Source organism: Thermobia domestica, chromosome 15, assembly GCF_964235325.1.
Source record: "Thermobia domestica chromosome 15, izTheDome1.hap1.1, whole genome shotgun sequence".
Lineage (NCBI taxonomy): Eukaryota > Metazoa > Arthropoda > Insecta > Zygentoma > Lepismatidae > Thermobia > Thermobia domestica.
The window spans coordinates 8,073,281-8,091,625 of NC_137468.1; the positions used below are offsets into that span (position 1 = coordinate 8,073,281).

Below are 18,345 nucleotides of genomic sequence, written 5' to 3' on the forward strand. Positions count from 1 at the left end.
GACATCTTGAAAGCAAAATGTATAGTACACGGCCTGCAAACATCGTTGAACTGAACGTGAGGGTTAAAGGACTCACTGGCGTTCCCCAAGACATAATAAACCGAGCATTCCAGCGAATTTCCAAAACATACTCATATCATAATGTGTATACCGAGACACGGCACATCTTTCCGATGTCATCTTCAAGACGTAGTGTCATGTTTAGGGGCCACGGTGGCTCAGTGGTAGAGCGTTCACCTCTGGTGCATGGAGTCCTTGGTTCAATCTCAGCTCGCTCCAAGTGGCCAAACATCGTGTGCGTGGGTTTCCCCAGGGTTCTCTCGTTTCCTCCCACTTTCTTTATTCCACCATTTCACTCATTTCTCATTATCACCGTCTCCTTTAGCCTAGCCGGCATAACAGTGGGACAATAAACTTAAAGATTTAATTTTTAATGTCATGTTAATGATATACTTTCTACATGCATCTGAATCATTAAATGTATGTTTCCCTGTGTTGATTAGTGCATTTCATGTCAATTAAGATTTTCCTGTTTTTCTGCGCTACCCTGTATAACATTTTGTTCTATCGCTACAAAATAACTGAATAAACTTCCAAGATATTCCTGTCTTTAATAATTTAAAATGTTTTTATTTTGTATAATACATTGTTATATAAAATAATAACAAAATAAATCAATTACTTTAACGTATTTGTGATTTTTATCAGGAACCTATCATTTCATAATACATTAAAATTCCTGACATCTTTATCGAGAGAAGCACTCCCTTAAAGTTGAAATTGAGTAGCAAAATTGGCATGTCAGTCCTGCGTGGTTGCTCAAAACTATTAAAACTTGATCTTCTTAAGCAATGCTCAATACAACCGGAAATTCACAATCTATTGGACTGTATATACCTAGATGTACTACATATACTTGTAATATAAAGATATTGATAACATCAACAATTAATCAGTTTTCATGCACTGTTTTTTTTTTCTTAACTAAACCACCACCATTATTCATTCAGGCAATCGTTATATTTAACACACAAATAGTGAAACAGTGAACGACTGGACGAAGATTCGAACCCGGGATCTGCGGGATACCGTGCCGTTGCATCTTTGCTATTACAAGGCACTGTTAAGGAGAATATTTAATTCTATTAGCTATATAAGTGCCATTAGCTTAAGCAGATATTTTTAACCAAACACAATGATAAATGGAAGCCAAATGAGATTTATATTTTTAAAACAAATGTACTAAGCCAATATGATATTGTATAAATAATAAGTTGAATGCTCAGTAGTATAAATGGTTAGTGAAGCCTGTCGTTGGAAAACCTTCCAACAATCTGGCATAACCAATGTTATTATAAGAATAAATAATGAGAAAAAGGAAGGACAACTTACTGACCAGGAAAGTGTGCTGCCATTCTTGTAAAATCTCGAAGCGCCTATTCAAGATTTGGTAATTAAATTATACGTTGTTGTTAAAAGTGAGGCTTTTTATATAATTGTAGCAGGACACTTTCCCTTTCACCAAAAGTTGTTTACAATTATTTGCAAGGCTGATAAAATACCTTGCTTCTAAAAAATATTGACACACAATCATAGTCAACGTCTTGCGAATAAAATCAGAAAAATAAACACACTGCTGAACAAGACTGCACTTATTTAATATAAAAACACATTTACACGTGACGTTTCGATCTTCTAGCCAAGATCCTCATCAGACGTACACTCATCAGGCGGAGTTCAGGAGTGTGTTTATTTTTCTAAAAAATATTGCTACTGCCTTTTTTATATTTAAAATGTATCTTAAAGTTTTAATTATATTTAAATAATATTTTTAATTTATATTAAACAACACAGATGCATTGGCCACTACGCAACCCAGTGCGCTTGCCAGAAGCGTCACATGCTTTCTCACTCCTAAAGTCGGTGCTCTTCACTCAGACAGTAGTAGTTAACATATTGGCAGGGTATGTCGGCGATCCCGGGTTCGAGTCCCCGGTCCAGCCAATCACTTTTAACTCTGTAAGTTATTGATAATTCGCATATACAGAGGATTGTGGTGTGTAAAAATAAGTTTAATTCGGTTGTTTTCCCCTTTCATTAATATATAGCCTAATCATTATATTTGTTCAATTCTTGTATGGTTGACTATTGTGTATAATGAAGGCGACTTGGTTAAGAAGAAATACAGTGCGTTTTAAGAAAACTATTTACTAGTTATTTTTACCAATAACCTTTTATTAGTATATTTACAGCAATTTCCGGTAGTGTTGCGCACTGTTTAAGATCAGGTGTTAATAGTTAGGATCAACCACACAGGACTAATATGTAAATTTTGCAACTCTATTTCAACTTTAAGGTACTACTTGCTTTGATAAAGATACCAGGAATATGGATGGACATTGAAATGATAGATTGACACATAAGGCATTATTAATTTTTGATCGTCCAAATGATCTTAAGGACGAAATACATTTTTTATATCAAACAAGGAAAAAAAAAATGCGCACCTTATAAAAGCGATTTAACCAAACACACAGATCGCTGCAAACGCCTAAAACAGTTATTCCCAAAGAAGCAAAAACTTGGATAGGAATTCCTTACTTTCTGCAATTATCGACAACAATTAAACGTATTCTTGCAAACCATAACATATCTGCTTCCAGTATCTCCCCGAAAAGTTTAGAAAAACACCTTACCGGATTTAAAAGTTATTTTGTTGATCCACTAAGTAAGTCAGGTATTTATCGTGCTCAACACGAATGTGTCTCCTGATGAGGTCAAACGAAACGCAATATTAACACTCGAACTAAAGAACATATTAGACAATCAAAAAAGTCACAAGAAGTGGGCATTTCGGGATTTGAACTTCACTTAAAACAACATTCAAACAATATAAAGCAGGTTAATGTGATAGGTTCAGGAAAAACAAAGAAACAACGGGAGATTAAAGAAACATTCTTTATTTACAAATATTAAACCGACTTTAAATCTGAATTTTGGCAACATTGATAGAATCTGGTTAGCTACCTTTGATGTATATTTTGGATCTGGCAATAGTGACGTAACATAGACATCGTGCCTCCTTCAACTCAGCTCATTCTTTCGCACTGTGCTCTGCTCGTGGTATTTTAGCATCCTTTACGTTATATTAATCTATTCTGTGGTATGTATTCCTTTTCCTACACCTTTTTTCTCTCATCCGTTTTTACCCTTGTTACTTTAGCACTGAGAACGGAAGTATCTTGTTTTCCGAAACGTGTGGAGAGTGTTTGGTTTCCTTACGGGAAGATTTATTGATAGGTAACCAATTTTTTGTTGAATTGAAATGATAGGTTCCTAATCAAAATTATAAATACGTTAAGGGGGCAGACTACTAAATATTTTTCAAAAGCTAACAATTTTTCTTTTGCCAGTTTTTCGTAAATGAAAAGATATAACGAAATGTAACTTACCTCAATAATAGATAATGTTATTCTACATCCGAAAATACGAATCGAAGAAATTTTCAGTGTTGCCATCCATAGAAATTACAGTGTGACCAGAATTTGAATTACCCAAAAATCTAGGTTATGGTAGCGGGTAGAAAAATGAACTCAATGGCAATTGATGACTTATAATTGCTGTCTGTGTTCCTTATTAATTACTATTTAAATAATGTTTGTATTTATTTTGTAATAAAGAGTACAAAATAAATAATTTTTAATAAACAATAGAATTAAAATACAAATATTATTTAAAAAGTATGTTAACAAGGAACATAGACAGCATGATAAGTCATCAATTGCCGTTGAGTTCATTTTTCTAGTCGCTGCCATAACCTAGATTTTTGGGTAATTCAAATTCTGGTCACACTGTAATTTATATGGATGGCAACACTGAAAATTCTTCCGATTCATATTTTCGGGTGTAGAATAACATTATCTATTACTGAGGTAAGTTACATATCATTATCTCTTTTCACTTACGAAAAACTGGCAAAAGAAAAATTGTTAGCTTTTGAAAAATATTTAGTAGTCTGTCCCCTTAAGGTACGTGATTTATTTTCTTCTTATTCCTGCACTTAGTTTATCTTAAGCTATTCAAAGTATCTATTTATTAACTAATACCTGTGCGTATTGCTGTCTGTTCTTGTTGCATTTGTGCCATAACCAAGTTATAATAGTGACCTTTCTTTGCCATTAACTGGTCGTGGGTTCCGCTCTCTGTGATTACACCGTTGGAGAGAACCACTATCTTATCTGCTGTACGAACAGTGGACAAACGGTGAGCTACAACAAATGTTGTTCTTCCCTCTCGAGCCTGTGTTTAAAAATAATGATTTATTCTTTGATCTTACAATTCTGATTCATACTCTAAATCCTTCACAGTAAGTACTACACGCCTCTGGAACAGTTTACCTCGTTTAACACAACGTTTCAAAAGTTACCAAAAAAAAAAAAAACAGTAAATTTCCTTCTTTTAAGCAAAGATAAGAATATGACTAGCACTTGAGGCATCTTCGTCTTATCACATTATTAATTACGCATGTATGAACACACACCCAATTACTAACGTATTTTAATTTGTACAGCTTGTATATCTATACTTCTAGTACTGCTATATATACAATATTTAATTTATGTTTCTTCGTGTTATTTTATTTCAGATTGTATTAATACACAGACGTCGTTTTGGTTTTGGTTTTCTAGACCGTATTATTTTCATTTTTTGTTTTCAAGTATTTAACTAAATTTTTTTCACTTAAGTAGTATATTCTTTTTTATGTGGTTGAAATACTTTTCTTTTGTAATTGTTAATTTTTTCTGTCTATTGGTGTTCTTTTTCTATAAAAAAAAAATGTTTGCACGTGGTTAAGTGTTCGGAGAAGGCTGCAGAGTCATTAATAAATAAATAAATAAATAAATAAATAAATAAATAAATAAGGAAAAAAGAAAAAGAGAAGAGAAAGAAAGAACAAGTAGCATTCTTACTTGTATATCACGTGGAGGGATTTGGTTTATATAGAGTTATATTTTCTCAATTAATATACCTAACCTAACCTAGAGCTCTACCACTTCCGGTTTCAATAGAAAGAATAGAGTGGAGATATTATTGGGACGCTTAATTGATTGCAAGAAACCACTTCTTACTATCTATTATTTTCTCTACTCTATAGCAACCAACTTTAAAACCGGAAGTGGTTGATTTTTACCACTTCCAGTTTGAATAGAGAATTAAGAGAGAAGAACTCTAAATCGATTACAATAAAAAAATTGCTTCTCGCTATTTCTTATTAGTTTGGCTCTATGGAAATGAATACTGAAATCGAAAGTTATACCGGATTTCTCTCACTTAGGGTTTTAGTAGAGGGTTAAGGATCTAGATGAAATGTACTCTTAGAGCGATTAATCGATTGCAGAATACAACTTTTCGATATCTATTGCTGTTTCTACTCATTAGTGATCAAGGGGCCGCGGTGGCTCAGTGGTAGAGCGTTCACCTCTTGTGTTTGGGGTCCCGGGTTCGATCCCAGCCCCCGCCAAGTGAACTTTGTGGTGGACAAACACCGTGTGCGTGGGTTTCCTCGGGGCTCTCCCGTTTCCTCCCACTTTATTCATTCCACCATTTCATTCATTACTCATCATCACCGTCTCCTTTAGCCTCGCCGGCATAACCGTGGGACGTAACTCAAAGATTTCATTTCATTTCATTTCTATAGTGATGAATGTTGAAACCGGAAATTGTTGATTTCAACTACTTCCTGTTTGAATATCATCTTTGTCAATGAACTTGAATCCTACCTTTTGACTCCCTACATCCTGTCCGAAACTAAAAGTGATCCGTCAAGTAGTTCTTGAGATATCTTGTCTTCCGAACGGACGGACACACGGACAGACAGAGTAAATAAGTAAAAAAAGGTTTGATAAACAAAACTCCTTAAAAATAGTTCTTTAACTACTATACATTATTCTCGAGAGACAATATCACTGAAGACCAATATAGATGAAAGTGGAATTTTGGTCTTATCTGCTAGACTTTTGATAATTTTTTTCGTATTTTCGTTTAGGGCATTCATTCACTTCTTCTTTTCAGTCATACATATTGCACGTCAAAGGTGCAAAGATATGAAACATACATAGTTATGACAAATACATACCGATTGAATTAAAATATATATCTACGATATAAAAGAAGTACAAAAAATATATATTTCCAATACTATCAGTAGGCAAAGTCATTCACACATCTAAAAATTCATTTACAGGATAAAAGTGGTGCTGCAACAGATATGTTTTTATTGACCTCTTGAATTCTCCTTTTTGTTCTGTCCTTCGAATAAATTGAGGAAGTTTTATATATAATATGATACCCATAAACAATGGATTCATTTTGTATAACTTTGTGCAGTACTGCTTGCTGAGGGCATCAGGAATAGTCGCAACTAAAGATCGATAACAGATAATAATAACTTCTGCTGTGAACAGAGGGTTCATGGAGGAAGTGGAACCTATTCTTGTGACACTGTATCAATTCCAAAAACAATTGTGTCATGCTATCTCTGACTGCTTTTACTTTGACACCTTTTGACAAACAGACGGACCTAGCCATTCTGTAAAATTTCTAATAGCTATGCATAGTATAGCATGGAAGTTTAAAACTTGTTATAATTTTCTTGGGTCATAAGATGAGAAATTATATATAGGCATTAACACAGTGTCCAAACTTCAACGTATCTTGAAAACAATGTCCTCTACCCGCATGGATGTACTATTGGAGAGCGAAAGGAGGAAATAGAAGGTTTAGGGTTTTGAAAAACTTTTATTTTGCATCAAATTCATTCATTAATTCTTTTATTCATCCATTTCGAACACTATCGGTCAAAGACCAGTACATAGGGCTTGTCAAATAACACTAAGATATTTTAATATAACTGATATTACATTAATTTACAAACTCTCACCCAAGTATTCATTAATGTTATAAACATTTTGTTACATAAATTATTAAACAGTTTAGTTAGGAATTTCGGTATGGTTTTCATATCCTTCAAGTAAGTCGGGAGTTTATTATACAACTTAGCGGACATAGGAAGGACACTTCTTTTGATACATGTGGTATGATGTGAATATGTTATTCTTTTACCTGTGTTTTATGAATGTACAACGTCAACATGAAGAAAACTACTTTCACATCTCTTTACATATATGATACTTTTGTATATGTACAGGCAAGGCACAATTAAAATTTTATTTGACTGAAAGACCCTTTTGCATGAGGCTCTTGGTGACAGATTAAAAATAGATCTTATTGCCTTTTTCTGTAGACGAAAAATAGTAACACTGGAACAGGAAGCTTTCCAGAAAATTATTCAATGACTTAATAAGGATTGAAATTTACCATAATACAACAACAGCAAGGTTTCTTTTGACAGAGAACCACGTAGTCTATAAATGACAAAACAGATACAGCTTAATTTATTATTTAGATCGGTAATATGCGCATCCCATGTAAATCTATTGCTTATTGTAACTCCTAAAAATTTAGTAGACTTTGAATAGTCTACAAAAGTTGAATTTATTACAATAGGAGGTACTATTCGAGGTGTGCATGAGTAATGAAAACTTAGTGCTTTTGTTTTCTTTGCATTTATCATCAGTTGATTCTGAGATGCCTGTTTTGTCAAACGATAAGTTTGTTTTAATTTACTTTCTAGTTCATCTGTATTGTTTGCTGTTACAAGGACATTTACACCCTCAGCATATAGTACAATATGCTGGAGATACTCAAATTGAACAAGATCATTTATGTAAATAAAAAAAGAATTGTCCCAAGAATTGAGCCTTGAGGAACACCAGCAGAGATAGTAGCAAAAATGTGACTTGCTTATTGTTATTTGTTTTTTGTATTTTTATTACTTTGTTTTCTGTTTACCAGGTAGGAGCAAAAGCAATAATGTACTACATCTCTAATACAATATTTCTTGAGTATGAGTATATGAGTAAATATGAGTACTATATAAATATGAGTAAAACGTCAAAAATTGAATACAAAATATTCCAACCACATTATTCCATTATACAAATATGGTGGAATAATGTGGAATCTATGGTGGAATGATGTGGAATCTCTTTGCTCTTTGTGAGCACCAGTCAGCATTTTAGGTACCCACTTCGCACACATTTTGTGATAATCCAGCTTGTCAGTTACAATTCGATTCTCTATTTTTGCAGACACTCTTTTGGTGAGTTCAGTTATTGTGAACCGGCTTTTGGATCTTACTTTCTCGTTAGCGTGTTCCACCAGATCGTCCGTCTGAACATAGACCTCCTGTGCTCACTACATAGACTACTTGAACTCCTCAGGGGTCCTACGAGGCCATAAGTACTTATCCAATATACAGCCAATAATATAAGAATCATTCGATCCATTTTTGCTGACCAAGTTAACTCTGTTTGTATGCACTAGGTTTTAGGGCTGATATGAATTTTGATTACAGTACTAACCTTGTCCAACGCTCTCTGAACGTGTTCTTCGCTTTCAGCGTCCAATGCCGATGTAGCTTCGTCAAGGAGCAGAATGATGGGCTGTCGCACCAGTGCTCGTGCTATTGCTATGCGCTGTTTTTGGCCTCCACTAAGCGAGGCTCCTTCCTCACCAACAATAGTTTCATATTTCTTCATAATGAAAGAAATATATATATATCTGTATAATAAGCCAAATAAGAAATACATAGAAATATTTTATTTTGTAAGATTGACTTATTTGAACTATCTGTATATAAAAACCGTCGAAAATTTGTATTATTCAATACAGATTTGCAACTTTTAACTTAGAAATGAAATGGAATTAAATTAAAATTTTCAGTTTAACGTCCTAGGATTATGCTCTGAAGCTAAGATACGGATGATTAGGGCAAGTGAATTATGATGAAATGAGAATGTAGGAGGAACAGGAGTACCCCGGGAAAATCCATGGACACGATGTTGTCCACCACACACTTGGTCGGGGATCAAACCAGAGATCCACGCACCAGAGGTAAGCGCTCTACTACTGAGCCGCCTTTAATTTAGAGTTGGTTCCGTTTGGGATTCAGCAGCGTAGTTATTTGAGACGTGGACTTACAGGTTGTCGTAGCTTTTGAAGCACATGAGTTCCCGCCGAGAACTTTTAACTTAAAGTTGGTTCCGTTTGGGATTTAGCGTCCCGTTCAGCAGCGTAGTTATTTGAGGCGTGGATTTACATGTTGTTGTAGCTTCTGAAGCAAATGAGTTCCCGCCGAGAACTTTTAACTATTATATAATAACTAAGTTATCACTTAATAGTGCATAAAGTTTTTTTTATTAACATCAAACAAAATAAACAATTAAAATAATATTAAAACTAGCAATTAAACAATTAAAATAATAATATTAAATTAAAATAAACTTTCCCACAACAAGTTATAACATAACATCTAGCTAACCTCAATATGTGCATCTGTAATCTAATCTATTATTTGAAAAAAATAAAAAATAAAAAAATAAAATAAAATAAAATAAAAATAAAAAAATTAAAAAATTAAAAAATAAATAAATAAAACAAAATATCTGGTAATGTTCTGGAGGACAAATACACGGATTTTCCAAAACTAAAAAAAAAAAAAAAAAAAAAAAACGCTTTATATTTGTATACATAACAATAATATTTATCAAAAAACTATTATTTAACTGGTCTAAAATTCAAAAAATATAGTGCCAACTAGTTGTAATAAGCAAAAACATTTACAAGTATAAAAAAACAAATTTTATAAACCAAGTGATCATTCTTTTAAAATCATTCAAAATCAATCAATCATTCATTCGGCTTCCACCATTTCGGATTCACTTGGTTCCGTTCAAAGCTTCAACGTGAAATCTCTGAGTAGCTGTCGTCAAAACATTAATTAAAAAAAAAAAAAAAAAAAGGTGTAATATAACAAATTAAAATTATCTATTAGCAATTTACATATTTTTATAGTTATTATATACTTCTTTCTTTTAGTAATATATTTATATATTAAACTTATTATACATAATTATTTCTTTTATTCTAAATATTAATTAATTACATTATGCATTCTTCTTCTTCTTTTTTTATTCAGTCTCTTTTATCTACTATCTGTCACATCTAAATAAAATATCATAAATCATTTAAATAATGGTCTCCATGTAACAGGCAATACACTATAACTATAATCCCACTATACTACCCGTTCCATTATTGTGGTATACTAATACACTTTACCCATTACACCATTACATAAATCAATTTTATATATTTTTTTATATATGTTATAACTTAGAGTAAATCAATTATGAATAATAAAGCAAAAAGAAATATAAATATTTGGTGTCTTTTTATGTAATAAGATTGACTTATTAGAACTATTTGTGTCTCGAGAGTTGGTATTATTCAGTACAGATTTGTAGCCTTCGTGTTAGACAAAGTAAATATTTCAGTGCAGTGACCTAATAGAATCGATTATTGAAGAAAGAACCTGAGTCAATTTTGTGTAGCTTTAAGGTATTAAAAGAAAACTATTTAATTTCAGGACTGCAGACCTTTCTTACTCTCAACATATAGTTTAATGTTGCATTCACATCGTTGTAACACCTTCGAGACTTGCCCTTTGTGTAGACAAAGTTGACTATACCTCTAGAGAATCGGAAAAATTCAGGAATTAAAATTTCAGAAAAATGTGACTCGGGTCCTTTCTGTAATCATTGCTTCCATAAATGCAGATGACATGATCAGGATAACAAAGAACTGAGCTACTTCCATAGAAAGACATAGTGACCTGTGAGCTGTTGAATTGATAAGCGTGGAATCATTTTCTTTCAAAGTTTGAAATGATCACCTGGAACACAAGTAATTCCATAAAATACACAAAATTTTCAAGAAGATACGAAGATGAGTCTTCTTTTCTTTTATCCCGCGTCTTAGACTTTGATGCAAACGCTTCCGAAACTAACAGCCTTCATTTTTCTAGCTGATACGAACTGATACTGACTAGCTACTAGCTGATAACTGACATATCCAATTTCGTTGTGTTACGATAAACGGATGCAATAAATTGATTATCATTATGATTATGATTAAAAAGTAAGACTTTTTTTTTTTTTTTTTTTTTTTTTTTGCTGCGAACTTAATTTTTGTACGGGGTTTTTCATAGTGTCACCATCCTGGACATGTAGAACACGTGTAGAAATTCCCAGCTTGGTCAGTCGTCAGTGTGGTACGTGACGCGGCTAAGTATACACTGAAGTTGTGATACTTCGTCACCGTTTCAACCATGGAACAAACAGTGTATATCAAGTTCTGTGCGCTTTAGGAAATTTTTTAAAGAAACATTTGAGATGTTAAAAAGAAAATTTATGAGGGCAATTGTCTTTTCCGTTGCCGTGCTTTTGAATAGCAGAAGAGGTTCAGTGCTCGAACGGAGTCTGTGGAAGATAATAAGCTCCCAGACCTAAGTAAGTCTGTCAGAATAATTGAAATGACTGACAAAATTGGGAATATCAGTTTGAATGATCGAAATATAAGTTGAAAAAACAGACAGAGGAGCAGAAACTGGAAATCGTTGTATCATTGTCCAGCATACAACGAAGAAAGTGAGTTTTGACCGAATAAGAGTGTGTGTGTTACAACAGCCCACATACTCGCCAGACCTATCCCCCTATGATTACTTTCTTTTCCCCAAATTAAAACCACTACTGAAAGATTGCTTTTTTGAGAATGTTTCCACCACCCAGAAAACAGTGATGAGGACCTTGAATGCAATTACAGTCCAGGATTCCCAGAAGTCATGACAAGGCTTACTAGATCGTACAAAGCTGTGTGTAGACAAAGCAAGTTCCAGCTTTGAATAAACCAAAGTAAGTTGATTTCACTGATTATTCATTTACTGTATTTAACACACTCAGTCTCGTTTCTTAGTTGCTGTATTGTGCACTATTTCCCAACAGCAACATTTAACGAGTTCCAGTGAGCATTCCGTCAATGAATTATTTCTCTGTTTTGTTTCTACGTCTAACCACAGTTTCATATAAGCTATGAAAGTGGAAGCAGCTAGAGGTTATGACAAGTTAACATCAAAAACTAAGACGCAAAAGAAGAGCCAAAAATAGACTCTAGTTTGTAACTCGCTTAATTTTGGTAATGGTATTGCTCTCTATCCTACAATTTTCTATCTCTATTCTACAATTGTTTAATTGTTAACTAAAGTTATACTTAGCAAAAATATCCAGATTACAGATTTCACCGTGAACGTTTCAACAATGAGTCTTTATCTTCTTCAGTACGGATTCTTTAAGGAAACTAACATTGCTGACATTACATTTAAATGTTTATTTTTGTAGTTGTTATATTTTACATTTTTTAAAACGTTACTACTTGAAGGGTATAAGTTGTTGTATACTGTAAAGTTTAATCAACAGTAATGTTCTTCTAGCAATGTTAGTTTTCAAAATAGGATTCGTGCTGAGGAAGAAAATAAGTCTTTGCTGAAACGTTCACGGTGAGATTTCTAATCTGTTTTTAGTAAATAGAGCGTTAGTTAGTATTTAACATGCATTGTGTCAAATCATTAAGCAATTGTTAAAATGGTTTAATTTATATTTTAACATCCTACACGTGGTTTATATTTCTAAACACAAACACGTGCTTTTTATTTACAAACAAAACCACGTGCTCTTTTACTACAATTACTATATTAAGCAAACGACAGGCATCCCTCGTTATCATCTGGTCATGTCATGGAAGAGGAAAACAAGCGCTACCGCTGTAAGGAAAAAGGTATAAAATCTCTATGTAACGCCTCAATTCACATCAGTTTCGGGTAGCCAATACCGCGTTCTCAGCTTGCCTGGAGCTCTGAAAGACCTAACTTAACCCAAGCCTCCTAGCTTGCCTGGAACTTTGAAGCCTCCTTCCCACTCAGCTTACCTGGAGCTTTATGGGAACTCAACTACTCTCTTAGCTTGCGTGGAGCTCTGATAGAATCCTAACTGCAACCACCTAGCTTGCGTGGAGCTTTGTGGTTATCCTACCTGCCTAGTTTGCATGGACCCTTGCAAGATTCCAACCTCTCTTTGCTTGCCTAGAGCACTAAAAATCCTAACCCACCTAAAATCAGCTTGCCTGAAGCTTTGTAGGTGTACCTCCCTTAGCTTCCTGGGCCTAGGAACTCCTATTTACCCTAACTATTTAGTGTAATTTGTATTATCTTAGGACTACACTTATAGTGATTTTGTGTTTTATTGTATATAACAGGAATTTTATAATAAAAGGTTGTGGGAGAAAACCGAATCCCGTGTGTTAAAGATTGCCCTACCTACAACTTTATCAAGGAAATTTTCTAATATTTGGTAAAAGCAAGATATTTAACGTTGTTGCTATGATTGTAAACTCTGCGTACTAACGTGTGGAAGACGTGTAATAAATTCATGCGCATATGCATCCTTAGCTGCCTGTTCAACTTCCTCGTCAGTAGCATCTTCGTTGCCGTAGCGAATGTTTTCAGCAATTGTGGCTCTGAAGAGGCATGGTTCTTGTTTTACTACTCCAATGCATTTTCTCAACCACTTAGTATTCAGCATTTTTATGTCAACTCCATCCAGTGTTATCTGACAAAAGAAAAAAATACAGAATACGTTAGTGATATTTATGGTGAATGTCTTCATTCTTTTATTTACTTTCACTGATATTGATATAGTGAGTTCCTTTATTTATCCTCCACTTCTATAAACAAAATTTATTTTCAATTTTAAGTCTTGCTTTAAAAACTAACCACTTATCTCCCTATTGAAAAACCAAAGCCTTACATAAAGAATTTTAATTCTCGAGCTTGAAATAAAGATATTAATTAGAAAAAAAATAATTTAATTTCATTCATGAATTAAAATACTGAACCTTTTAAAGAAAAGTAGACAACCATCTTTTAAAAAAATGAGATTGTACAAAGGAGTTGCCTTAAATTAGAGAACTATGTATACAATAATTGAAAATTTCGAGGTAAGCAATCGCCCTTTATTGATCATTCCTATTTTTCGGTGATTATTCCTGAATGGTATGTCCAATCAGGACATGTGACCCCAAGAGACACTCAGTGCGTACTCTTGAATCACCGTATCAAATTTGGTAAAGAAAGACAGACCTTCACTTAATTTAGACAGAGGCGATATAAAAATAATTTGGAGTGATCTTTTTAGCACGTATTTCCACATAGCATATATTTCTTCCCCATTTTTAAATTTTTCGAGATGTTAAGCTGATGGTAGAAATAGTAATTTTCGAAAGTACTTCTTGGATGAACACTTGGTCTGCAGTGAGTACTAAACTTTTTATTTATACTCGTTTCTAAATATAATCACCGCCTGCAATATATAGTGATATAATCAAACAATTGTTTATTACTTCAATAAATCGTTCGAACACTTGTTGCTTATTCAAATAAATTGTTTTGTTTGTTTGTTTGTTTATTTGTCTGAGCACTAAAATGTGAAATTACAGTAAAGCGTCGATTATCCGAACGTCGGTCAACCGAACGACCGCTTAACCGAACTGTGTACTCGCTCGCACCTGTTACTCTCCTACCCTACCGTCACTCCCACTCCTCACTCCCAAACCAAGTTTCCCACGGTAGTCGCCGCACTGAGCCACCGCTGGCGGAACATTGCTTCTAATGGGGCCTTCATAAGGCGCTGCTGACCGGCCAAGCCGCCAGTCGCTGTGTTTCAACAATCAGCACACTTCTGTCGGTTTGGCACTGGCTGTAGAAGTAGCGGCAGTATCAAAGCTGTTCACAGCAACAGCTGCGCCAGCTTAGAGTTGAGGCGTGCCGCTCCGCGCATGGCAAATAAACATGTACAGTTCGATTATCCGAACAAACCAGTTTTCCGAACATCCATGTCCCCCAATTACTTCGGATAATCGACGCTCTACTGTATATGAAGTTTGATAGTGATAATAAATTTTAATTAATTAGATTTTAATATAATAATTAATATGCCATAATGGTGATAACTAACATCTGTAAAAGAAATAATTTATGAAGCACTAAGCGGAGAAAATCAATCCATTTATCCTTACCAGTCCACTTCTTGGATCATAAAACCTTTGTAGCAAATCAATGCAAGTAGATTTCCCGCATCCTGAACTTCCAACTAGGGCTACTGTTTGACCTGTTTCTATCCTCAAACTGAATCCTTGAAGCACCTGGTTTTAAAGAAATTAACGTAATGACATTCTGAACTAAAAGCATCGTGACGTATGGTTGCACATAACGAGCAACAGAGTTTATAGAAGTAGTGTTAGTGGACACCAAAGTGCCGACATGCTTTTCAAGACGCAACAGATCTTTTTCTTTAAAAAAAAGAAAAAATCCTTGTAAGAATGAACAAAATATGCTGTTAAAATCAATATTATTGGAATTATATTTCGAGCATGGTTGTAAGTTGTAAATTATGAACAAACTTGACCCTTTTAGAACCCTTTTAATCAGTGTTCGAAGTGGAAAAAAAGCAGAAGCGGTATGTTTTATTATTAGACTTCGGATCAATATTCACTTAAAAAAAAAAAAAAAAAAAAAAAAAAAACCGACAAAATATGCACTAAAAACGACTGAAACTGCATTGTCTGAGCAGATGGCCTCTGGTTGCTCAAAATCAATACATCTACTTGTTGCCGAGTACTAGCGGTTTAAAAAAAACATGCATTTCCTTTGCTCCAACCTGTACATTAAACTATTTTGCCAACAATATTTGAAAAATCTTCTTCGGGCGAACCACAATTTGTATGCATTTCCTGCTCATCAATAGTACACATAGCTTCTATTCCATTTTATTTTTAACTTTTTTTACTAGTGTCAAGATAGATATAAATCATATTTCTAAAGTGCTTTTTTTTTTTTAAATCCTTTGGAGCCTAATTTTGTTTTAATCGTTGAAGAAAATTATTTCTGTATTTCAGAGAATCAGAAAGTAAATTATTAGTTAGTACGCTATTCTATTAATAGTACACTCTGCTATCCATCTAAGGTACCAAGTGTTTTCAACTAAAGCATTCCATTATAATAAGAAGAAATAACATGATAAATTACATACCCATTGAAATGAACATAGAGATGGAAAAAGTTAAAATTCTAATTCTCTTCCTCCTTTTAAATTTCATTGAAATATATAGTTATTATTATAAAAGTGCCTTAGATGGTTAATTTAGCATTGTGTTATATTATTATTTATTAACTATTTTGTCAAGAACACTTTAAAAATATTCTTAGGGTGAACTAAAATTCATATGGATTACATGCCCATTGTATGTGTGATTATTTCATTACTCAACGTTATTACTGAGACATTAGAAACATTTAGGCACTAGAAACATGGAAAATAGGCAGTCAATTAGATACTTATAATCCAAGAAATAGGCACTAAAGTCTAAGTCGAGATAATAAAAATAATCATTCAACGACATGCAAGAAATACATTTAAATGTTGAATAGAGTTCAAATATTCTAGAAATATGGTATCCGTATTTGCAGAGAACACCTTTTAAAGGAAAAGAACGCAATAATTTTCATATACTTCTAATACTTAACTTATTTATATCGTATTGCTTCATATAACAGTCCAAAGTTTTCAGTAGCTAAACACAACAGCTTGAAGAAAGAAACTATTGGTCATGTGAATATATATATATATTATTTAATATATTTTAATTTAATAATTGTGGCGTGGGAGTCTGTTAAAGGAACTATTAATTGCAATTGTACACAACAAGGGAAGGGGGGGCGGCTCAGTGGTAGAGCGTTCACCTCTGGTGCTTGGGGTCCCGCGTTCGATCCCAGCCCCCGCCAAGTGAACTTTGCGGTGGACAAACACCGTGTGCGTGGGTTTCCTCGGGGTTCTCCCGTTTTCTCCCACTTTCTTCATTCCACCATTTCATTTATTTCTCATTATCACCGTTTCCTTTAGCCTAACCGGCATAAACGTGGGACGTAAAACTTAAATACGGTATTTCATTTTACAACAACGGGATTTATTCCGTATCGATTTACGTCAACGCAACGCAAAATTTGCATTTTAATTTGCAATATTCGATATCACATATTCGTTTTGTGATATCACGCCATTGATGCAAATTTTGAGTTAGCGATTATTTTGTCTATTGCGCATTGATACTCAAGACCTAGTTTTCGACTGGGAGATCCTCATTTTTTTTCACAGTCTCATTACCAAAATTTCTTAACAGCATATCTTGTATTGCTTTTCGGTCCTCAAATTTTGCGAAAACTGGCACAGAATGAGGTCCAATTTATTTTTAAGTTGTCAATTATATTCCTAAATTAAGTCTTTCATCTACAATACTTTTTCCCCCTATAAATAGAATAATTCTTCTATCACCACGGATCTAATCGGGGACACATTTAAATCAGAAAAAAAATGCTGGTCATATTCACTTGGTCTATTCTCATTTTTGAGCAACTTAAATCGTCTTTACTTTGTTTTTGTTGGTCGCAGCAACTTTAGTTACATTTCTTACGGTGACATTGTTGTCACATATCAAGATAGAATTGGCCACAAGTTATTTTTTGTTATTTTTAAAATTTCCTGGAACTGATAAACTCTTCTCCAAAGAAGAGATCTGTGTTATAACGATAACATTTATAAATATGTATATGTTGATATGGACAACAGTGTGTATCGTATCATATCATTTTTTTTTTTATTGCCAGACCTGAACATTTAACTTGTTAAGTTTTGTGGCCAGACATATACGCGATGTCTTTTATGCACAGTTCTGATATAATACGTAAAGAAGTCATTAATAGTGTATGTATTTTCAATTATAAAGAAGTAATTTTGTGAAAAATAAGAAGGTAAATTCAGAAAATCTTCGAAAAATACATAAGTTTAAATATATATTTTATTTTGAGTGTTATTATTGAACATTTAGTGAGTAAACTACTTTTTAGTTAGTTCCAGAAATTATAATATAACGAACTTAGGCCAATATATAGATGTTATAGTGTAGTTATGCCAACGAAGCATTGATTCTGAATAAAATGCAAAGAACAGGAAGTAGTAGGCATTTAAAAATAATATAGGAATATAAAGTGAATTAGGCAAAATAAATTTTGCTTAAATTGAAGCGAAGATTCCCCCAAATGAACTTCAACATGTTTACTTTTTATCATATCTTTAACATTAAGATATAGGCATTTTGCTTAATATCCGGTCTCCAATTATTACGTATTCCACATTACTGCATTAAATTCCTAATATGTTATAATTTACAATTGTCTAAAGAATTGAAAAGGAAATATCAAATTCATCTCTAGATTTTTCT

General features: G+C 33.4%; 1 protein-coding gene across 1 annotated transcript in view; it reads right to left on the minus strand.

Moving 5' to 3' along the window:
• LOC145672059 (ATP-dependent translocase ABCB1-like) overlaps window positions 1–18,345 on the minus strand; it is a 112,848-nt gene that overhangs the window by 49,552 nt on the left and 44,951 nt on the right. Inside the window, exons 7-10 of the mRNA XM_081741291.1 lie at window positions 15,088–15,213; window positions 13,419–13,622; window positions 8,484–8,654; window positions 4,107–4,299 (exon numbers count right to left, since the gene is read on the minus strand). Coding sequence (XP_081597417.1) covers window positions 4,107–4,299; window positions 8,484–8,654; window positions 13,419–13,622; window positions 15,088–15,213 — 694 coding nt within the window. The remainder of the gene's footprint in view (window positions 1–4,106; window positions 4,300–8,483; window positions 8,655–13,418; window positions 13,623–15,087; window positions 15,214–18,345) is intronic.